Below are 24,150 nucleotides of genomic sequence, written 5' to 3'. Positions count from 1 at the left end.
TCTTGATCTTGATAGTTCAAAGTGTGTGTATGAAGGTAAACACCTCTAGATCTTACAAAAGATTCAACACACAACTCATTAAAGACCTCTAAAACGTAGCTAGGGCTTTTCCTTTTATACTTGAAGTAAAACACTTAACCCTACACATCATATGGGCTTGGGCTGGTTTGATAATATTGCAGAATTCTCTTGTTCTGCGAGATTCGATTGATCAAGTCTAATTTTCGATCAATCGAGCCTTGCAGAATTTGACCATTAAATTCCTGCAATTACTCGATTCAAACCTTACATAAAACCAACCTTTGAGCAAGTCTAAACCTAGACTAAATGTTTTGATCATGGTTTGCTAACATATACAAATTTAAATTCTAATACATTAGTTTCTAAAATCTTAGAACCTAACAATCTCCCCCTTTGGAAATCTATGACAAAACACACATCACAAAATAAAATGCTCAAAGTAAAACAACCCAATTACACAATAAAGCCCAATATACAATTTAACCTAACTCATATATATCGGTTGCAAAAGTGGACAGTAGTTTCGAATGAATTAACTTGTAAATTCCTAAAACACTGAACAAACCATAAATGCATGTGGGGAAATTACAAGTAAACCAAAATAAATTTCTTGATTTCACAAAAACTAAAATAAAAGAAAAATACCACGAATAACCTCATAATATAAATTATAACCAAAGTAGCATAGTTTGTGAAACAAGAACATAAATATAAAAACATAAAAACACAAAAATATGTCTCCCCCTAACATATGCAACCACATCATATGCCCCTAAATACAATCTACATCCAAAAATATATATCATCTCATATAAGAATCAGATCTCCCCCTATCTATATACTCCCCCTTTTTGTGACATATTGCCAAAGGGCAATCAAGACTGATCAGAGGGTGGAGCTGGTGAAGAATCATCTCTAAGGCTATAACCTCATTAAGCAAATCCAATAAAAGCTAACCATGCACCGCCTGAATGGTGAGACACATCTCTAGCATAGTATGCATAAAAGAAGACGATGATGTAGACGGTGGAGGATCCATGGTAGCAGTGGGATCAACAAATTCCTCAGCTAGAGGATCGCCAGTTGGAGGGTCTCTAGATGCAGCACCTGTAGACGACTCGACTCGAGGGCGTTTAGAGCTAGTCTTTAACTAAGCAGCCCTTTGCCTTAGAAATGTGGCACCTATGGGAGCGATGATATGAACAAGCTCAGAAGAGGGAAATACCTCTAAACCTAAATCCAAAAGAATCCTATGGATAAAAATAGGGAAAAACAAACCATGAGATTTTGCACGACTCCTATGAAAAGAGTAGGAAAACTGATAGGAGCATTAGTGATGAGAGTGTACAAAAACGCACATCTCTCAATGGGAGTGGTATGTATGTGAGAAATAGGCCAGATGCTATGACAAGAAATCCTAAAGAACATGTAATTGAAAGCTCATGTGTGGTAATCCTAGGATTAGTACCCCAACTAATGATAGTACCAATAAGAAGAGACATAATGTTATCAAGAGGAGGAAACTCCGTGTAAGGATACACAGGCTGCTATACCAAAGGTACACCAAGAGCAGAAGCCACTACCTCATGGGTAATGACAAACTCTTTACCCCTTATCCAAGTCTTCACATAGTAAATGTTGGAATCATCGGAGTGAATAGAGAGGTTTGAATAAAACTCTCTAATCAAAGCAACCGAAGGAGGATGCTCAACATTTAGAAGAGGTAACCAACCTCGACTCTCAAAATTCCTACGTATCTCAGGATTAACCTCATCTAGGATAACTTTCCTCTTAGCCCAAACTGACCTAAAGATATTCAACTTCTCATAGGTTTCTTGATTTGATTTAGACTGAAACCTAGTGTCCTTAAAGTCAGAAGAGGAAGAGGGGGTAGAGTTTTTCTTAGCTCTAGTTTTCCTAACCATAACTCTAAGAATAAGAAGGAAAAACAAGACAAAAAACACAAAATCAATGGCAGACTGCATCATAAAGGGTTAAAGCACAAAATATAACAAATAACAATCTATATGATGCATGTAATGAATGCACATATGATGCATGCTCTAAGGCAGAAAAAAACTTGTTCAATTTTTCAACATTTATCCACAATTGATTGTACAAAGAGTTTTAACCCAAAAACCCCAATTTTTGAAAAAAACCTGTACAATTTTTAGACCCCTTAAAACACAATATGATTAACCTAGTTATTTAGCCAAGTTATTAGCTTAAGTAAATTAAGCAGATCTAGGTTAACACAAAACAATCATATCATGCAAAGAAGCGACATGCAAAGAAGCGAAAATATAAAGAACACAATGATATGATGACCCAAGAAAACCAAACCGGTAAAAACCTGGGGAGGATTTAACCTAGCTATCCTCAAGGTAAACTGAATCCACTATGAAATAATCGAAATTTGTACAATAGCGACTTAGACCACTAATATCGTATTGCTACCCACCGGTAGAAAACTTACTGACATGACCACGTGCAAGCTCTGAGACCACGGACTCCTTCTTTCTTGGATTCTCCAGCAAGTACAAGCACTCCCGCTTGTGTATCTTTAAGCTGTTATGGCAGAAACTGAATGATCATCAAGCTCTTGAAGCAATCTCGTTCTTAATAATCCTAAACTTGTGTGAAGGCAAGCACCTCTTAGATCTCACAAGAGATTTACACAAATAGCAACATAAGCAACCTAAAAAACGTGACTAGGATTTGCCTTTTATACCTAGGGCAAAACATAAAACCCTACACGTCATATGGGCTTAGGGCTGAGTTGGAAATTCTGCAAAAAAAACAATCTACACGACTTTCAAACAATCGAGTCTAATTCTCGATCAATCGAGTCAGACAAATTTACACAGTAACTTCTGCAGTTACCTCGATTCCAACTTTACATGAATGACATACTTTGAGCAAGTCTAAAACAAGACTAAACACCTGTTTTGATCATGGTTTCCCAATAATACACATTAGAATTTTAATACATTAGTTACTAAGTACTTAGAACCTAACAAACTCTCCATTTGACAATTCGTGACAAAACACAACTAAAAGCTCAAAGATTACAAAGAAACGCCCTTTACAAAAATCCATTATAACAAATCCAATCCTAACTACTATCCATTAGTTGCAAGTGTAGACAGCAGCTCAATTGAATCAACCTGTATATTTCCTGAAACCCTAAACAAAACGCATAAACGTATGTGTGAAAAATACAAGTAAATACAATAAAAATCTTGATTTCACAAAACACAAAATATAGACAAATATCAATGAATAACTCATAAACATAAGTCAATAAGGAGTGAAACAAGAAACATATATAAAAATAAATGTATCTCCCCCTAACATGAATTCATCAAGAGCCAAAAATGTAAATACAAAGTGAAACACCTAGATACAATCTAATCTCCACAGGCTTATAAAAACAAACTGTCCCCCTAACTACAAAAAATGTACTCAAAGGTACTCAACTGTACTCCCCCTTTTTGTGACGGAATGCCAAAGGACAATCAAAATCCATCATCAAAAGGAGGTGGCAAAGTCGAACGTCTAAGATGCGCCAAATCTGCTCGCAAAGCACGGAGCTCATCAAGCATGTCTACCAAAATTTGACCATGAGCCTCCTGAACGGTCATGACAGTCTCTAATGTACGACAAATGTCAAAGACATTCAAAGTAGATGGTGGAGGAACAACAGTAGTAGCAGCAACTACAGGATCAACAAAATCCTCACCAGAAGTAAAACCTGTAGAAGAAGAAGGGGTACGGTACTAGAAGGCTTAACTCGAGGACGTTTAGAGCGCTCTCTCATCTGAGCAGCCCTCTGCCTAAGAAAAGTGGCACCTATGGGAGCAATAATGTGTACGGGCTCAGAAGCGGGGAAGTCATCTAATCCTAAAAACAAAAAAATCCTATGAATGAAAATAGGATGAAAAAGAACATGAGCAGTAGAGGAACTCCTATAAACTTCGTTCAAAGAATGAAGAAATAGATGAGGAAAACTAATAGGAGCATCCGTAACAAGAGCATACAAAAATGCACATGCACCAAATGAATGGTGTGCAGATGAGAAATAGGCCACAAGGAATGACACGCTATCCTAAAGATAAGATAGGTAGACTCAGTGAGCTCAGCAGAATTGATCTGAGGATCAGAACCCCATCGGATAGAAGTACTAGTGATGTATGACATGATGTCGTCTAAGGAAGGAGACACATCATACAAGTAAACAGGATGCTGAACAAGAGGCACCCCAAGAGCATCAGCCACTACCGAAGGGGTAATGGTGTACTCAACACCACGAATTGAACTCCTAAGGATAGTGTTGGATTCAAAGACATGAATAGAGAGGTTAGAATAGAACTCTCTAATCAAGATGGCTGGAGGGGGGTGAGAAATATCTAACAAAGGCAACCAACCCCGACGCTCAAAGTTAGCCCTAATGGCAGGATCAAGCTCATCTAACAAAACCTTACGCTTAGCCCAAATTTTTCTGTTAAGGTTAAGTGTCTCAAAGGCCTCTTGGTGCTTCGTACTCAAGAATCTTTCGCTCTCAAAGGAAGGGGCAGAAGAAGAGGATGACCCATTGACTCTAGTCTTCCTAGGCATGGTGCTAGAATAAGAACAGAGACACATGAGAAAGAACAAAACAAAACATAGGGGCAAACTGCAAGTTGGCACAACAAAAAATATAAAAAAATCTATATGATGCATGAACAGATAAATGTCATGATGCATGCTCTAATGCAGTGATAATAAGTTCAATTTTTAAGTTTAGAATCACAAAATTGGCTTGAGCAAAGATTTTATAACAAAAACTCCAAAATTTTGAAAAACCACTTGTAGAAGTTTTACTAAATTAACCAATTGATCATCACACAAGTTAGATCATAGTTTATAATGATCAAATGCATCAAACCAACAAGCCAATTTTATCAATCAAACTCAATTTGAACAAAATCCCCAATTCGGATAAATACAAGCCCTAGAATTTTCAATTCTTCACAAACACCAATTTGATCAAATTAAACACCATAGATCATGATTATGCCATTGTATGACAAAAACCCATTGATCAATTTCATAAAATATGGCTTGAATCATCAAAAACCCCAAAATATGCATAGGTCCGAAAAACACCCTTCAATGTATGAATTTATGCATGAAACATGAAAATAAAATGCAAAAGAAAGGGTAAAAAGGTCTTACCGGCCTTGGGAGAGGAAAACCTTGCAAAAAGATAAGAGGAAAATGAAAAAAATCTTGATTAGAGCCTAGATTGAATCGTATGGAGAGAGAAAAAGTTGAAAAACTTTTGAAAAGTGAGTTGAACACGTGAAAATCAGTCTTTTTAAAAAATTCTCTACACGATTTTCAATCGATCGAAAAACATATTTGATTGGTTGAAAATGCTTTGATTGATCCAACACCAATCGAGCACCGATCGAAATAGACAGAGGCTGACCAAAATTTTTAATCGCAATTTCGATCGATCAAAAAATAGGTTCGACCGGTTGAAATTCTGGAAAAATCAGTTTTTGAAAAAAAAGAGCAATTTGATGCAGAAACTCTTCAAAGCATTGAATTTTATGAATAAAATGCATGAGTATGAGATGAAATGCTTTTCAAAAACACATGTTTTGAACTCAGATTTCCCAAAATTAAGATTTTCAAACATTCTCCTTGAATTCTCAAGCATCAAATCTATTTTGCATAAAACTCAAGGCATTTTCAAACTTGGTTGGTTAGACCAAAAACACACAAAATAAACATGTACAAAGTTTAGCAAAAAATAACTTGTGTAGTGTGTGCAACTAGCAAAAAGCTTGAGATACATGTAAGGTGATATGTGAATAGAAATCAACCACAAAGTCTACAAAATTCATCACAAAGAATTTGAAAGAGACTATCACCTAAAGAGTTACATCATATAACTCCCACATCTCCTAGATCATAAGCTTGCAAGCATGTAAGTTTCTTGATTTTGCCTCATATTGTACACACAAATTTTAATTGTTCATAAACTTATTAAAAAAGTCGGGATAATGTACAGACCAATTTTATTTATTTGATTTAGCATTAAATCCAATAATGTACACACCAATTTTAAGCATATAAACCGAGACTACACCTTATGTTCTTGTTGTGCATGTTCTACACTTTCTCGAGCACAAAATCTTACGATATGCACTAAGGTGTTCATGATTGGCTAGTGAACAGTGGTGAGATGGTTATTTATGCATTTCTCAAAAGGTTCAAGTCCGACAGTCAAAGACATGTGACTTCAAGATCAAGACAAAGTAATCAAAAACTACAAACATCTTCCCACACAACATGCACTACAAAATTTTAATTAGTAAAGTGCAAGAAATAAGCTCATCCAAGCTAAACAAGGTAAATAGACATGTTGTGTGAAAATAAATTGACCAACCTTATTTTCCAAACCAAGAAAATATATGCAAAACACAATTTTCTTCCCCTTTAAAAAAAAAAAACCTAGAATGAAATGCATGAATGTAATGCAATGCAAATCTTAGAGACGAAGAAAAAAATATGGTCACAATGAGTAGAGCAACGAAGGACAAGGACCATGTCAGAAAGACTCAATTAGATTGAGCCTTTTGCATCCAAAACTTTTTATATGCACCTCGAGCATTTGAGTTCTTATTCAAATGGGAATGATTTCCAACTCCAGCATTGGAATAAAGGTTTAGAGCTTTTACCAATTCACCAATGAGTACCATAGAATCTTGTGCTTGAGGCACATGTACTTTTGGTTTGTTTGCTCTCTTAGCAGCTTGTAACTTGTAACAGTTTGGACGAATGTGCCTAGACTTTCCACAAAAATGACAAACCCATGCAGGCTTATCATGTGACTTGTTCTTAGAAAGGGTAGACTTCTTAGGTTTAGACTCTTTCAGATCAACCCTAATCTTCTTGGGAGGTGAAACTTCTATGGGTTTGACAACCTCACTCACAAGGGGTTCAGAAGAAGATGAAGGAACAAAAATTGTGGAATTTGGTGTAGACACATTGATACTTTCTACAAAACCTAAACTAGTTTTGTCGGAAGGAGACTTTTGAACACTCAACATCTGATCAAGTTTGGAACTAGTACCTATTAGTTTGTTCTCCAGCAACAGATTGTTCATGTTTCAAAGATTTAACTTTATCAAGCAAAAGCATGTTCTCAGTCTTGACATTATTCAAAAGTTTAATAGCATCAAACAAATTCACAAGCAAATTTTTCTTATGAAGTTCAAGAGATGCAATTTTCTTTAAGCCTAATTCAACACTCATGGTATCCTTTGCAGCAACTTTGCAAAGTTTATTGTAGGCTTCTTGAAGATCTGCATCCTTAAAGAGTTCCCCATCAGAAGGGTTCTCTTCAACAGTCACACTTTCATTGACTACAGCAGTAGCAGTGAAAGCAATGAAGTTTTCATCCTCGTCACAACCATACTCATCATCAGAAACTTCATCATCACTAAAGGTTATAGCCATAGCCTTACCCTTAGACCTCAAGAATGTTAGACATTCAGATTTCATGTGACCATACCCTTGACATCCAAAACATCGAGGACCTATAGAATTATTAGAAGATTGGCCTACTTTTTCTCTAGGTTTGTCAATTTTGTTAACCTTAGTGGGATCATTCTTCCTAAAGTTTCTAGGTTCATCAGTGTTTTTATCTCTTGCCATTTTGTTGCTATTTCTAAGAAAATTCCTAAAGTTCTTGGCAAGGTAAGCAATCTCTGTAGTAGAGAGATCATCATCAAATCCACCAACATCAACGTCATCAATAGACTTAAGCACCATTGATTTGGATTTGCTAGTTTTGGGTAGGTCCAACTCATAGGACTAAAGAGATCCTACAAGTTTATCAATAGGGATGGAGTCCACATCCTTGCTTTCAGTGATGGCAATCACTTTGGGTGTAAAATTTTCAGTTAAAGATCTAAGAATTTTCCTAACAATTTTAGGTTGATCATAGATTTCACCCAAGTTGTATGCAGAATTAACAATGTCATTAAGTTTAGCATAGAATTCATCAAAAGATTCTTCATCAGACATCCTAATGCTTTCAAATCTAGTTGTTAATTGTTGTAACTTATTGATCTTAATTGCCTTTGTGCTTTCATGCATAATCTGGAGGATATTCTAAGCAGTGTGAGCAATCTCAACATTAGAGATTCTCTTAAATTCCTCCATAGAAACAGCATTAAAGATAGCATTCATAGCTTTGCTATTGAAGGCGGCTGCTTCTTTCTGAGAAGTTTGCCACTCACTCACAGGAGTAGTGGGCTTCTCCCATCCGTATTCAACGGAGTTCCAGACTCTCTCATCAACGGATTTTAGGAATGCTTTCATCCTGACTTTTCAATAAGCATAATTATTCCCATCAAAGTGAGGAGGAATAACAAGAGAGTGTCCGTGTTCCATGATAACTGGGGTCAAGTATCAGCTCAGAGATCAAAAGATGTTCACACAAGAGCTATCCGCTCTGATACCACTTGTACAGTTTTTAGACCCCTTAAAACACAATAGGATTGACCTAGTTATTTAGCCAAGTTATTAACTTAGGTAAATTAAGCAGATCTAGGTTAACACAAAACAATCATATCATGTAAAGTAGTGAAAATATAAAGAACACAATGATATGATGATCCAAGAAAACCAAACCGGTAAGAAACCTAGGGAGGATTGAACCTAGCTATTTTCAAGGTAAAACTGAATCCACTATAAAAGAATCGAAGTTTGTACAATAGCGACTTAAACTACTAACATCCTATTGCTACCTATCAGTAGAAAACTTATTGACACGACCACGTGCATGCTCCGAGATCATAAACTCCTTCTTTCTTGGATTCTCTAGAAAGTACAAGCACTCCCGCTTGTGTATCTTTAAGCTCTTATGGCAGCAACTGAATGATCATCAAGCTCTTGAATCAATCTCCTTCTTGATAATCCTAAGCTTGTGTGAAGGCAAGCACCTCTTAGATCTCACAAGAGATTCACACAAACAGCAATATGAGCAACCTCAAAAACGTGACTAGGGTTTGCTTTTTATACCTATGGCAAAACATAAAACCTACACGTCATATGGGCTTAGGGCTGAGTTGGAAATTCTACAGAAAAAACAATCTGCACGACTTTCGATTGGTCGAGTCTAATTCTCGATCGATTGAGCCAGGCAGATTTACACAATAACTTCTACAGTTAACTCGATTCCAACTTTACATGAATAACATACTTTGAGCAAGTCTAAAACAAGACTAAACACCTGTTTTGATCATGGTTTGCCAATAATACACATTAGAGTTCTAATACATTAGTTCCTAAGTACTTAAAACCTAATAAAACCATATTTCAAAACCATAACAAATTGATCAATTAATCACTACACTAGTTAGGAAACATCATATAATGATATAATTCATCAATTTCACAAGTCAATTTCATCAATTTTAGCCCAATTGAACAAAAACCCCAATTTCTCAAAGTTTCAAGCCTTAGAATTTCAAAATTTTCTCAAAACACAAAATTGATCAAATTAATGCATGAGAATCATATGTATATGAACCAGGAACAAAGACCCATTGATCAAAAAAGAATAAAAACAACCCAAAAATCTCTTTGTTCGAAAATAATGAGAAAATGCATAAAAAATGCATGTAAAATGTAATTAAAATGAAAAGGAGAGGGTATTTAGGTCTTACCAATGCTTGAGGACAAAAACCATTGAAAAATTTGAGGAAGAAAACTACAAGGGTGCTTGGATTGGATCGATTGAGAAAGAGAAAGGAGAAAAAGGTAGAAAAACTTTTTGAATAGAGATGAACACGTGAGGGAAAAAACCTTTTTGTTCTTTTCTTTCAAAACTCGATCGGTCGAGCACCGATCGTGTACCAATCAAGCTAGACAGAAGGTAAGCTTTAAAAACTTTAAAATTTTCGATTGGTCGAAATTAGTATTCGATCAATCAAAAAAAAGTTTCGACTGATCGAGCACCAATCGAGGAGCAACCGAACCAGGCAAAACCAAGCTTAAAAACTCAAGGGATTTTAGATCGATCGAGAAATACATTCGATTGATCAAAATTCTGGAAAAACTAAAATTTTGATAAACTGAAATTTTGATAAACAACAAAAGTTTTATGTAGAAAACGCTCAAACCAATTGATTTCATGAATGAAATGCATGAATATGAGATTAAAAGTTTTTCAAAAACATTTGTTTTCAACCCAGAACTTCAAAAACAAGGTTTTCAATCCTTTTTACCCCCAATTTTCAACTATTGAACATATTTTGTATCAAACACATAGAATATATAATCTTGGATGGTCAAAGCAAATTCACACACAATTTCATGTACTAAGTTTAGGAAAGAATAACTTGTGAAGTGTGTGCAACTAGTAATAGCATGAGATACATGTAAGGTGATACGTAAATAATAATCAATCACAATTTTTACATTATTCATCATATAAATTTGAAAGTGATTATCACCTAAAGAGTTACATCATATAACTCTCACATCTCTTGGAAAACAAGCTTGCAACCATGCATTTTTTTTTTTGCCTTATCATATTTTGTTTTATTTTTCTTTTAAGCGTATTTTTTTTTCAACTTTTTCTTTTCTTTTAAAGGCAACACCTTATGATTTTTTATGTGCAAGTGCTACACTTTCTCGAGCATAAACACTTTTTAGATGTATTAAGGTGCTCATGATTGGCTAGTAAACAGTGGTGAAATGGTTATTTATGTCTTTCTCTTAGGATTTTTTAGTCCTTACAATCAAAGACATGTGACTTTAAAATCAAGATCATGTAATCAAAAACTTTAAACAACTCACACACAACATGCACTACATAGCTAATACTAGCAAAGTGCAGAAAAATAAGCTCATCCAAGCTAACCTAGGTACATAGGCATGTTATGCAAAGCTAAAATGGCCAACCTCAAGTACATATCCATGATATGTAGTACAAAACACATTCTTCCACTTTCCTCCTTTTATTTTTTATTTAAAAAAACAAAAACAAAAACAACCTAATATGAAATGCATGAATGTAATGTAATGTAAATCCTAGGAACAAAAGAAAACAAGAATCAAGAAAGTGGTCACAAAGGATTTTGAAAAGAAGCACAAGGACCATGTCAAAAAGACTCAATTAGATTGAGCCTTTTGCATCCAAAACTTTTTAGATGTAACTTTGGCTTTGGAGTTATTATTCTGATTAGAATGATGAGCAACTCAAGCATTGGAATAAAGGTTTAAACCCTTTACCAATTCACCAATAAGTACCATAGGATCTTGTGCTTGAGGCACAAGTACTTTTTTGCTTATTTGCTTGCTTAACAGCTTGCAACTTGAAACAGTTTGGGCGAGTATGCCAAGCTTTTCCACAAAAATGACAAACCCACAAAGGTCTATCATGCTTCTTACCCTTAGGTAAATTAGGATTCTTAGGTTTAGACTCTTTAAGATCTACCCAAATCTTCCTAGGAGCAGAAACTTCTTCTTTTGACTTAACAGTTTCTAATTTAAATGGTTCAGAAGAAGGAACAAAATTTGTGTAATGAGTTTCATACATAGAGATGCTATCAACAAAACCTAAGCCTGATTTATCTAAGGGAGACTTTTGAATACTCAGCATGTGATCAAGTTTAGAACTAGTAGACCTATTTGTTTGTTCTCTAGCAACAGATAATTCTAGTTCAAGATTCTTAATCTTATCAAGCAACATACAATTTTTAGTCTTCACCTTATTATTCAATTCATTAGCATCAAGCAAATTTAGCAACAAGTTTTCTTTTCTTTTTCCAGAGTGGCTATCTTCTTTAGCCCTAAATCAACACTCATCGCATCCTTTTGCAGCAACCTTGCACAACTTTTTATAAGCTTCTTGTAAGTCAGCACTGTCAGAAAGTTCTCCATCAGAAGGGTTCTCTTCAAGCAGATTGCTTTCAAGCAGTTTCCATCTTCATCACTTCCAGTCTCGTGATTAGAAACTTCATCATCACTAAGGGTTCCAGCTATAACTTTACCATATGATTTCAAGAATGTTGGACATTCAAATTTCATATGACCATACCCTTGACAACCAAAACATTGTTGACCTAGTGAATTACCAGAAGATTGACCAACTTTTTCTTTTAATTTTTCAGAATTATTGAATTTAGTTGGTTCGGTTTTCTTAAACTTCTTAGGTTCAACATTATTTTTACCTCTTGCCCTTCTATTGTTATTCCTAAGAAAATTTCTAAAGTTCTTGACACGGTATGCAATCTCTGTAAAAGAGAGTTCATCATCAAATCCAATATCATCAACATCATCAACTGACTTAAGAGCCATTGATTTGGATTTGTTGGTTTTGGGTAGGTCCAACTCATAGGACTAAAGAGATCCTACAAGTTCATCAACAGGGATAGAGTCCACATCCTTGCTTTCACTAATGGCAGTTACCTTGGGTCTAAAGTCCTCAGTTAAGGATTTAAGAATCTTCCTAACAATCTTAGGTTGATCATAAATTCCACCCAAATTAAATGTAGAATTAACCATATCATTAAGTTTAGCATAGAATTCATCAAAACTTTCATCTTTTTTTTTTGTTTAAAGGAAAACTAGCCAAACTTCATTCAATTAATAAAACTAGAATCCAAGCACAAAGCCTCCCGGGCTGGTGGTGGCGACTCTTCCAACCACACAACTTCATCTACTAGCAGACTAGCATAACATGCCAAAGAATGTGTTGCAGAATTAGCACTACGACGAACACAATTAGAGGACGCGTATCGAAGACAAGAGACCAAGCAGTGAATGTCCTCATAGATCACGCCCAGCCTAGACAAATTTGGACTTGAGGAGGAAACCGTCTGCATGACTGTCACATTATCACCCTCCATAATGAGGTCTGAAAAACCAGCATCAACAGCGAACTCCAAAGCTTTTCGCAAAGCTAGAACTTCCACTTCCTCACTACCTTCCACTGCATCCCCCTTCGCTGATAATGTTTCCATCACCTCCCCTATTGCATTATGGGTCACCACCCTCACACCTAATGCCTTCTTGCTTGCAAAAATTGCCGCGTCGAAATTCAGCTTATAGAGTAAACCTAACGGAGGCTCCCAATTCTGCAAAATCCCAGTTGAGGCCATAGTTGCTGCCAAGGACACTTGAGCCTCTCTATACTCCTGCACGTAATCCATTGCCCTCTTATTTAGTTGCCTAGGTTCCTGTATTCCCCCCATGAAGTAGCAAATTCCGTTGGTGCCAAATATGCCAGCATTGTACTAAGAAAAGTTCAAGCTCCTCTTCAAATAGTTTAGTCGCCATACATTGAAAAAGCTTCATAAAATCATCCCTTACACCCCCACATTTTTGGATACGAGCAATGGACCCATGCCAGAAATCTTATACTGCAGTGCATTCCCAAAGTGCATGAATCACACTTTCAGGGAAACATTAACACAAGCCACATTTGTCCTCCCCTAGAATTTGCAGATGAAATAAATTCAACTTCGATGGCAAAATATCAAGGTATGCCCTCCAACCAAATACTTTAATTTTACTAGGGACATGGAGGTTCTAAAGTTTCTTCCACACCCGATGGTCTACCCTCTGCTTAGAACACTGCACCCGTCCAATGGACTTTCTTTCCAACGTTTTAGCAACATGGTATCCTGATTTCACAGTCTATCTTCCATTGCGATAGTGAAGCCACACCATTTTCTCTTGAACTTGCCTCTTACTCAGGGGAATTTTATAATTGCCTCAGCATCAACCTGATGAAAAACCATATTAATCCGTTCTCTTTCCCATTGGTTCATCCTCCAATCAATTAAGTTCGATACCCTCCATTCCCACTCATTAAGTTTAGGTTTAAAAAGTACCTTATTTGTTGGATGATTCGGTATCCACTTGTCCTCCAAAACCTGAATAGAAGACCTTGTTCCCACCCTCCAATAACAGCCCTTCTTCAAAATCCCCTGGGCTGCCAGCATACTCTTCCAAACATAGGAGCTATTTGGGCAATCAGACGCCTCTAAGAAACTACGCCATGGGTAGTACTTAGACTTGAAACACCGGGATAGAAGTGAACTTTGATCTTGTAGCATTCGCGATCCTTGCTTCGCCAACATGGCCAAATAAAACTTCTAATATCTCGGAATCCTATACCACCATCCTTCTTAGGCTGTGTTAGAAAACTCCAACTCTTTCAATGAATTTTCCTTTCCTCACCATTCTGTTCCCACCAAAATTTTGCACACAAGGCATCAAGCTCATTACAAAGCTTCACTGGTAGCAACAAAACTGCCATAGTATACGTTGGGATTGATTGGGCCACTGCTTTAATAAGCACTTCTTTTCCCGCTCTAGACAATAGTCTCCCCTTCCATCCTTGTAATCAAACCCTTTCCTTAAGAAAAGAAAAATTATGGTACTTAGCTCTACCAACCAAAGTCGGCAAACCCAGATAAGAGTCAAATCTATCCACCTCTCTCACCCCCAGAGTTTGTTTGATCCACTACCTTTGCCCATCTGATGTGTTGCTACAAAAATAGATTGACGACTTATCAAAATTGATGCATTGTCCAGAAGCTTCTGCATATAACTGTAAAGTATCAGAAATCACCTGCACTTCCTCCTGATTTTCTTGGCAGAAAATTAAAGAGTCATTTGCAAAAAGCAGATTTGAGATACTAGGCGCCCTTCTACAAATTTTGACACTATGAAGCCTCCCATCAATTTCATCTTTGGAAAGCAAGGAAGTGAAACCTTCTGCACACAAGAGAAAGAGATAAAGTGATAAAGGGTCCCCTTGACGGAATCCCCTAAAAGGAGTAATATTGCCATATGCTTTACCATTAATCCGAACAGAAAATGAAGGAGTAGTAACACAACTCATCACCTTATTGATTCATGCTTCAGGAAAACCCAGTCTAACCATCATGCCTCTCAAGAAGGGTCATTCTACCTGGTCATGCGCTTTACTGATATCAAGCTTCAAAGCTAAAGCTCCTTTTTTCCCATTTTTTCTCCAGTGCATGGCATGTAAAGTTTCATAAGCTATCAATACATTCTCTGTAATAAGGCGCCCTGGCACAAAAGCACTTTGTGTGGGAGAAATCAACTGAGGTAAAATTAACTTCAGCCTATTAGCCAACACCTTAGATATTGTTTTATAAATAACATTACATAAGCTAATAGGTCTAAAGTCTGACATCTTCTCAAGAAACTTAACTTTTGGTATGAGAACAATGTGAGTATAGTTAATTTTAGGGATCATGTTACCAAAATTCAAAAAATCCAACACAGCAGTACTAACATCCCCACCCACAATATGCCAAAACTTCTAATAAAACAAAGGGTTCATACCGTCGAGTCTAGGAGCCTTTGTTGGTCCCATTTGGAACAAAGCTATTTTAACTTCCTCCACACTGTATGGCTTGGATAACACTTCTATCAAATCTGAAGTCATTCTTTGGGGGGACTGTGTCTAGGCATTCTTCCATCCGGTCACATGTACCTGAGCGAAAAATATTCTCAAAATAATTAGTAGCCACCTCCCCAATGGCCTCCACCCAATGCCTATCTTGGTCTTTAAGACCTTGGATGAAATTCCTTTTACACCTTTGAGAAGCTGTAGAATGAAAAAACTTGGTGTTCCTATCACCATGCCTTAACTAAGATACCTGTGAACGTTGTGCCCAAAAATTTCCTGTTTGAGAAGAAGATCATCCAATTGTTTGCTTGCTGCCAGGATTTCCTTTCTGCTATCCTCTGTAAGTTCACTTGCATTAAGTCTCTCAACCATGCTAGATAGGCACTTAATTTCTTCTTCTGTATTGGGTGTTGTTTTGGATGAGCCACATGCCAACAAATTAGCCCCACACCTTCTAATTTTATCTATTGTATTTTGTAAACCAGTTGGATCTCCATTCGGCACAGCCTAAGAATCCATGACCACACCTTCGCAATCTTCCCATAACAGCCAATATTCTTCAAACCTGAAACCACGAGTACCTCTACCTCTAAAATCCCGATCTGACTTGGTCTGAAGCAGTAATGGTGCATGGTTTGATGCATGGCTGAACCTGTGTGTGAGAGTACTTGCAAAGAATTTTTCTTTCCACTCTTGGTTGGCAACTGCACGGTTTAACTTCTCTCTAGTATTTGCTGCACTCGGGTGTTTGTTGTCCCATGTAAACTTGTAACCCCTAAATCCCAACTCAACTAACTTACACGACTCCAAAGCAGCCTGGAATTCCTCCATTTGTTTATACGAAGGAGGGTGTGAGCTTTGCTTCTCAGACGAATGGAGAATTGCATTAAAATCCTTGATACAACACCATGGTCCATTCACAAAGGAGGATATGTGTGATAAAAGCGCCCAAGACTTCTTCTTTTCACTTGCTTCTGGCCATCCATAGAAACCCATTAAAAACCAAAACAAACCTGTCTTCTTCCACTACCTTTGCCAAGATATGGTTCTCCATGAAGTTAATAACATCCAATTGAACATCAGCTTTCCAAAGTAAAGCTATACCACCCCCAGAATAAGGCTTCTTCACAATGAATTAATTCGGAAAAGGTAACTCTCTACCATGTTTGTCAAAACTATCTTTATCCAGCTGTGTCTCCATTAAGAAACAGACTATGGGAACTTGATCCCTCACTAGCTTATGAAGGCTTCAAACTGTCCAAGAGTTCCTAAGCATTTGGCAGTTCCAACTTAGGAGCCTCATTGTGCTCAGCGAGGATGCACAGGCACCCCCACCATTTCATTTTGATCAAGAGCAATACTGGTTTTCCCCCTCTTCAATATTACGTTTTGTTCATCTGAATCCAGGCTACACTTCTCCGTTCCTTTCGTCCTCTTGCCCAACACAGATCTGGCCCCTTCCTTAATTAACTCCACAGGCCTAAACTCCATTCGTGATAATCTTGTCCACCTAGGTGTTGTTTTTGGGCTGTGAGGCCCATCACCTAAATCTGCTCCTAGCACGTATATGGGATCCTCCACATCCACACTTGCTTCCACATTTAAAATTGGAATAGAAGCCTTTGAAACAGATATGCCACCACCCATACCTTCCTTATCTGTACCCTCAATCCCTTTGATTTCAGATTCAGCGCAATCCCCTTCCAAAACTGTGCCTGAATTTCTATTGTTTCCTTCCACACGTAACCCATCTTGTTCCTTAAGGTTGGTGGCTGAAGCTTTGCCGTCCCTCGACACTGCCTTCATACCAAACTGACCAAACCACACCTCTCCCTCCCTGTCTTCCTTTGAATACTCCTCCCTGTTATTCCCTCGATGAAAAGAAGAACGATTCCTACTACCCATGGCCTTCATCTAGTCCCCATATTGGCAAACCACCTCCACCCCATTCTTCGTTTGTGCAAAATACGACGCACAGTGTTTTAAGTCATGTCCCATTAAGCCGCGATGATGGCAGAATAATGGAAGTCTCTCATGTTTAAAACTAACCCAATGACGTTGGCCATCAGAACCAGCCAAGAATGCACCCTTCCAGATTGGCTTTGTGATAGGGAGGGCAACTTTAACCCTCATGAAGTAACTCAGACTTTCAGATCTTTGTTTTTTCTCAACTTCAACCACCATACCCAGTTAGCTTCCCACTGCTTCAGCGATCATAGGCGATACTAAATCAAAAGGTGCCCCCCATATCTGCACCCAGAAAGAGACCGAATCAAACTTTACATTCCCTGCCGTCATCCCCACTTGCCATTGAAGCAGCATTAACACTTGGTTGTCAAAGGACCACGGCCCACCCTTCAGCACACGATTCATCTCAAAATCAGTATTGAACTTGAATTGAAATAAATTCGATCCCATTTTGACAATCTGAACACCATCCTCTAATCCCCACGCCTTTCTCAGAGTACTCAGTGCTGCCTTCTTATTAAAGGAGCGGCAGGTAAGGAACTTCCCTATCAGGCTAAGCGCACAACTCTCCAATCCTTCCCTTCGCCCTTCATGTAGAATATCAATAATCTCTTCTTCCTTTGTAGTCAGTCGAATATTCTTCAATATATTCGTAACCTCATCTGCCATGATGCCAAAGTGAAGAAAAGGAAAAAAAGAAAACACAGACCCTTTGGAAACCTAAAGGAGGGAGAACCTCGTAGCAAAAAGAGAGAGAGAGCTCCTACTAGTGAGGAGAGTAAAACTTTCATCTTCAGACATCCTAATGCTTTCAAATCTAGTTGTTAACTGCTACAACTTGTTAATTTTAACTACATTTGCACCTTCATGCACAGTTTGGAGAGTTTTCCAAGCAGTATGAGCAATCTCAACGTTTGAGATTCTCTTAAACTCTTCCATAGAAATAGCATTAAAAATAGCATTCATGGCTTTGCTATTGAAAGTAGCTACTTCTTTTTAGGATGTAGACCACTTGCTAACAAGAGTAGTCGGTTTCTCCCATCCATATTCAACAGAGTTCCACACTCTCTCATCTATAGATTTCAAGAAGGCTTTCATTCTAACCTTCCAATAGGCAAAATTATTTCCATCAAAGTGTGAAGGGATCACCAGAGAGTGATTATGTTTCATGACAACAGGGGTCAATGATCAACTCGTAGATCAAGAGATCTAACACAAAAGCTAACCTGCTCTGACACTACTTATTAAGTTTTAGACCCCTTAACACAATATGTTTAACCTAATATTAAGCCAAGTTGATTAACAAGTTTGTTAATTAAGTCTAGGTTAAACAAATATGTGTAGAACAAAAATAAAGCGGAAAGTAAATAACACAAAAATCTGATGACCTAGGAAAACCTAATTGATAAAAAACCTGGGGAGGATTTAACCTAGCTATTTTCAAGGTAAAAATAGATCCACTATGAAAGAATTGAAGTTTGTATAATAAGACTTAGACCACTAATATCCTATTGTTACCTCGTATAGAAAACTTACTACCACGACCACATGACAGCTCCAAGTCGACTGACTACTTCTTTTCTTGATCTGCAACAACCATAAGTTCACCAAATTGTGACTTTGAGACTCCCCACAAAGGTTTAAGATATTTTTTAAAGTTCTTTATGCAGCAACTGAAACAACCATCAAGTTCTTGATGTGAATCTCGATCTTGATAGTTCAAAGTGTGTGTGTGAAGGTAAACACCTCTAGATCTCACAAAAGATTCAATACACAACTCATCAAAGACCTCTAAAACATAGCTAGGGTTTTTCCTTCTATACTTGAAGTAAAACACTTGACCCTACACATCATATGGGCTTAGGTTGGTTTGATAATATTGCAGAATTCTCTTGTTCTGCGAGATTCAATTGATCGAGCCTTGCAAAATTTGACCATTAAATTCCTACAATTACTTGATTCAAACCTTACATAAAACCAACCTTTGAGTAAGTCTAAACCTAGACTAAATGTTTTGATCATGGTTTGCTAACATATACAAATTGAAGTTCTAATACATTAGTTCTAAAAGTCTTAGAACCTAACATCTAACACAAGAGCTAACCTGCTCTGATACCACTTGTTAAGTTTTAGACCCCTTAACACAATGTGTTTAACCTAATATTAAGCCAAGTTGATTAACAAGTTTGTTATTCAAGTCTAGGTTAAACAATTGTGAATAAAACAAATATAATGCAGAAAGTAAAGAACATAAAGATCTGATATCCCAATAAAACCAAACTGGTAAAAAACCTAGGGAGGATTTAACTTAACTATCTTCAAGGTAAAAACAGATCCACTATGAAAGAATTGAAGTTTGTACAATAGGACTTAGACCACTAATATCCTAATTTTACCTCATGTAGAAAACTTACTACCATAACCACGTGACAGCTCCGAGTCCTAGGACTACTTCTTTCCTTGAATCTGCACCAAACACAAGTTCTCCTACTTGTGACTTTGAAACTCCACTCAAAGCTTTTGTACTTTGAAGGATCTTTGTGCAGCAACTGAATCAACACCAAATCTTGATTGGAAATTTTGATCTTGATAAAGCTTTTCTTGTGTTTTAAGGAAAACACCTCTCAAATCTCACACTAGAGAAAACATAAAGCTATTCAAAGACTTCTAAAACATGGCTAGGGTTTTTCCTTTTATACTTGAAGTGAAACGCTTAACCCTACACGTCATATGGGCTTGGGCTACGTTTGAACTTTCTACAGAATTTGCTGATCCACAATTCTCAATCGATCGAGCCTAATTTTCGATTGATCGAGTCTTACAGATTTACACTATAAAGTACTGCAAAACACTAGATTCAAACTTACACTTAAACACGCTTTGAGAAAGCCTAAAGCTAGACTCATTATTTTAATCATGCTTTGTCAACATATGCAAAATGAAGTTCTAATACATTTAGTTCCTAAAGTCTTAGAACCTAACAGATTACCTTCTCCAATTAATCATAACCACGAGCAATGAAAAAGGAGTTTAGTGCACTTGGAAAGACTCATGCATATTGTTTGGTTGATGTAGATCTTGGGAAATCTGCCACTGGATGTCAATAGGCATAAAATAAAAAAATAAAAAATCAAGACTCATTTTGATGGTTTTTTTTTTTTTTGGAGCTATATATTCCAGTTAAATGGTTCATATAGAAAAATGGGATTATTAAGAGACATTTGCTCTTGTTTCTCATCTCCTCTGTGTGCTCACACTAATTGAAGAATATGATTCTTAAAAAAATAAAGAATAATGCTAGAAATATAAATTATTTTATAAAAAGTTTTACAAACTGCTAATATGGTGAGAAATTATTGGTAAATGAAAAAGTTATATAAAAGGTGGGCTAAGATGAAAACTAATAAAAGATTGGTCATATCAACATTTTTTATAAATGTTGTAAAATAATTTGTACTTGTAACATTACTCAAAAATAAAATAGTATAGAGAATAATCTATTGTACTATTTAATGAAAATATGACATGGCAAGATTCTAGGGAAGTGTTTAAATACAGTTCCTCCCTCGCTAAAAACCTAAAGTCATTTGTCACTTATTGTTTTCCTTATTGTTTATACATGATAACATGGTCTTCTTTATAAACAGATTACAAGTTAATCAATAATTATTTGATCCTTTTTTTTTAACTCTTTTTTTTTTTTTAGATGGTCACTTATTGCAGGTAGACTTCCCGGAAGAACAGCTAATGATGTGAAAAACTATTGGAATACACACCTCCTCAAAAAGGGAAGTTCACACATTACTAAGCTGAAAGAAAAGCCCCGAGATATGGTGAAAGTGAACGTAATAAAGCCACAACCTAGGACCTTATCCAAAAACTTAATTTGCTTAAACGGGAAACCTGCAATTTTAGGAAGCTTTCAAAAAAAGGAAGATATCAGAGAAATATCTCAAACATCAATGCAATCGGAGAGTAGGATTAACTGGTGGGAAAGCTTGTCAAATTGTGGGGTACTTGATGAGAGAGCCACATGTACGCAATGTGGCACGTTGAATGAAGTGCCCAAAGAAACCTTTTCGGTGGAGGAAATAGTACTAGAGGCAAAAGTTGTGGGGGACACTCTAGATGAGGATGTCCTGAATTATTGGGGTGACTTATCGCTTGATATGGTGAAAGTGAACGTAATAAAGCCACAACCTAGGACCTTAGCCAAAAACTTAACTTGGTTAAGTGGGAAACCTGCAATTGTAGGAAGCTTTCAGAAAAAGGAAGATATCAGAGACATATCTCAAACATCAATGCAATCGGAGAGTAGGATTAACTGGTGGGAAAGCTTGACAAATTGCGGGGAACTTGATGAGAGAGCCACATGTACGCAATGTGGCACGTTGAATCAAGTGCCCAAAGAAACCTTTTCGGCGGAGGAAATAGTGCTAGAGGCAAAAGTTGTGGGGGACACTCTAGATGAGGATGTCCTGAAATATTGGGGTGACTTATCCCTTGATGTGGACCTTTGGGAGGTTCTTAATGCAGAATAGGAATACTTATATAAGGCCAAAAAAAAACTTGTTTTACAATGTTCTTGTGTATAAAACGGATTTCGAATTTTCTAGATTTTCTAGAGTATTCTACCAATAAATTTCTTTAAATTCTAATTATTATTTTATGATTTAAGAGTCTAGATTTTGTCATGTTAGCATTCTATTAATAATACTCTTAAAATAATATAATAATGTTTATTGTTGATAGAATACTGACGTGTATGGCAAAATCTAAACCATTGAATTATTAAAGAATGGTTAAAATTTAAGGAAGTCCATTTAATGGAGTACCCTAAGAAATCTAGAGATCTAAATCCGTATAAAACATACTACTGTGTAAAACAAACACTGCCCCTAGTATAATAGTCTTTTTATAGTTTTTCTTATTATTATTGATCCAGTGTTTTTCCTTATTATTATTGTCCAAATTAATTGGATGTGTGGAGATTTATGAAATAAAAGGACTAGAGGTGGCGTTTATGACAGTGTAAAGTCTATCTCTATGTTTCCAATGTAAAGCTAAGGACAAACGGTTCCTGTACTGAATTCGTTCGAGATTATAATTTTTCTACACTCTCCTCTTGTTATTTATTGTGGTCTATTGGAATGACTATAGCTGTTGAGATGAGAATATGGACCAACTTCTACATATAAACTTTTGCATAGAACCTTAGCTTATACATGGCTCCACACAGTTTTTCTTTCCTGATGAATGCTCCAAAAGTTTGGCAAAAATGGGTTTTTGCCCATTTTGTGCAAAAAAAATTAGCGTGTTACCCCTTTTTCAAATTAATTAGGAAAATGCTCCTCTTTTGAAACTCGATTTCTCAAAATCAAGTTAAGCCCTGTAGTATCATCTTAAGAAGCCTATAATAACGTTTTAAAGAGCCTATAGTGGCGTTTTGAAACTCGAGCTCAATGAACTCGAGTTATAGGTAAAAAAAATAATAATAAATATAAATAAATAAAAACTTGCATGGAACTCAAGTTCATGGAGCTCGAGTTCCAAAACGCCACCATAAGTCCTTAAAATGTCACTATAAGCTCCTTAAAAATGCTACTATCAGGCTCCAGAATATATATATATATATATATATATATATATAAATTTTTTTTTTTAAAACTTGATTTTGAGAAAATCAAGTTTCAAAAGAGTGGCATTTTCCTAATTAGTTTGGAAAGGGGGCAACACGCTAATTTTTTTTGCACGAAATGGGCAAAAGCCCATTTTCGCCCCAAATGTTTTTTGAATTTACACCACCATTTTGAGTTTATACGTGGCATTTCATAGCCAAATCTATGATAGTATTTAAAAAACAAAGTCGCATTAAAATCCATTGTTTCCCTCTTTCTTCTTTCATTAGTTTTATTTTGAGGTGACAATTTTACTAACGTGAGAAATCATTTTTATTAAATAATTGCACATATACAATCATGATTTATTATGGCTTGAATCGGTTTCTTTTCCATGGTTCAAACTCATACTCATGGCTTATTTTCACCCAGCTAGAGGTGGATTCAGGAATTATTGTATAGAGCTAAGTTGCAGCACTAATATATTTATCAAGACAACTTTCACACACACACACACATATATATATACACATACACCTTTTTATTATATAGACAGTTTTTTATTTGATAAGTTATATATATACACACCCAAAAAAAAAAAAAAAAAAAAGTTTAGGATTTTCAATCAAAATTATGTTTAATGACAATCTTTCATAAAATAAAATTCATTTTTACCATTTTCATAGTGAAATTCTTAAAAAGTTTCATTTTCAATACAAATTATTAAATTTTAAAATAAAGCAGTTAAAAAATATTACAGTTGAACAAATGAAATTTTAAAAAGCATAACATGAATGATCCAAAACTAGGAGGAATAAGTTAGACTCCAAACATATTTGATGTTATTTTGCTCTAATCCATATGTGACAACTAAAGAAACATTTCATGTGTAGTTTTAGTGTCAAGATTTTTTTAAGGAGTCAATAACTTGTTAATAGCCACATAACGGGTTTGAAAAGATAAATCCAAACATGTTTAGTGCCAAACTTTATTAAATATTTAACAGATATAGGAGCATATTTTACAATAAAAAATAAAATTGCAAGTAATAAAGTATTTCTCTATAACTATTAGACCAATTACTTT

General features: G+C 36.1%; 1 protein-coding gene across 1 annotated transcript in view; it reads left to right on the top strand.

The window, feature by feature from the left end:
- LOC142622664 (transcription factor MYB1-like) overlaps positions 1 to 21,987 on the top strand; it is a 31,008-nt gene extending 9,021 nt beyond the window's left edge. Inside the window, exons 3-4 of the mRNA XM_075796185.1 lie at positions 21,153 to 21,317; positions 21,654 to 21,987. Of these exons, the coding sequence (XP_075652300.1) occupies positions 21,153 to 21,317; positions 21,654 to 21,987 (499 nt within the window). The remainder of the gene's footprint in view (positions 1 to 21,152; positions 21,318 to 21,653) is intronic.
- The last annotated feature ends 2,163 nt before the right edge of the window (positions 21,988 to 24,150 follow it).

The sequence above is a fragment of the Castanea sativa genome, chromosome 1, assembly GCF_040712315.1.
Source record: "Castanea sativa cultivar Marrone di Chiusa Pesio chromosome 1, ASM4071231v1".
In the NCBI taxonomy this organism is placed as follows: domain Eukaryota; kingdom Viridiplantae; phylum Streptophyta; class Magnoliopsida; order Fagales; family Fagaceae; genus Castanea; species Castanea sativa.
Note: the sequence above shows the minus strand (reverse complement) of the source record. Positions and strands in the feature narration are given on the sequence as shown.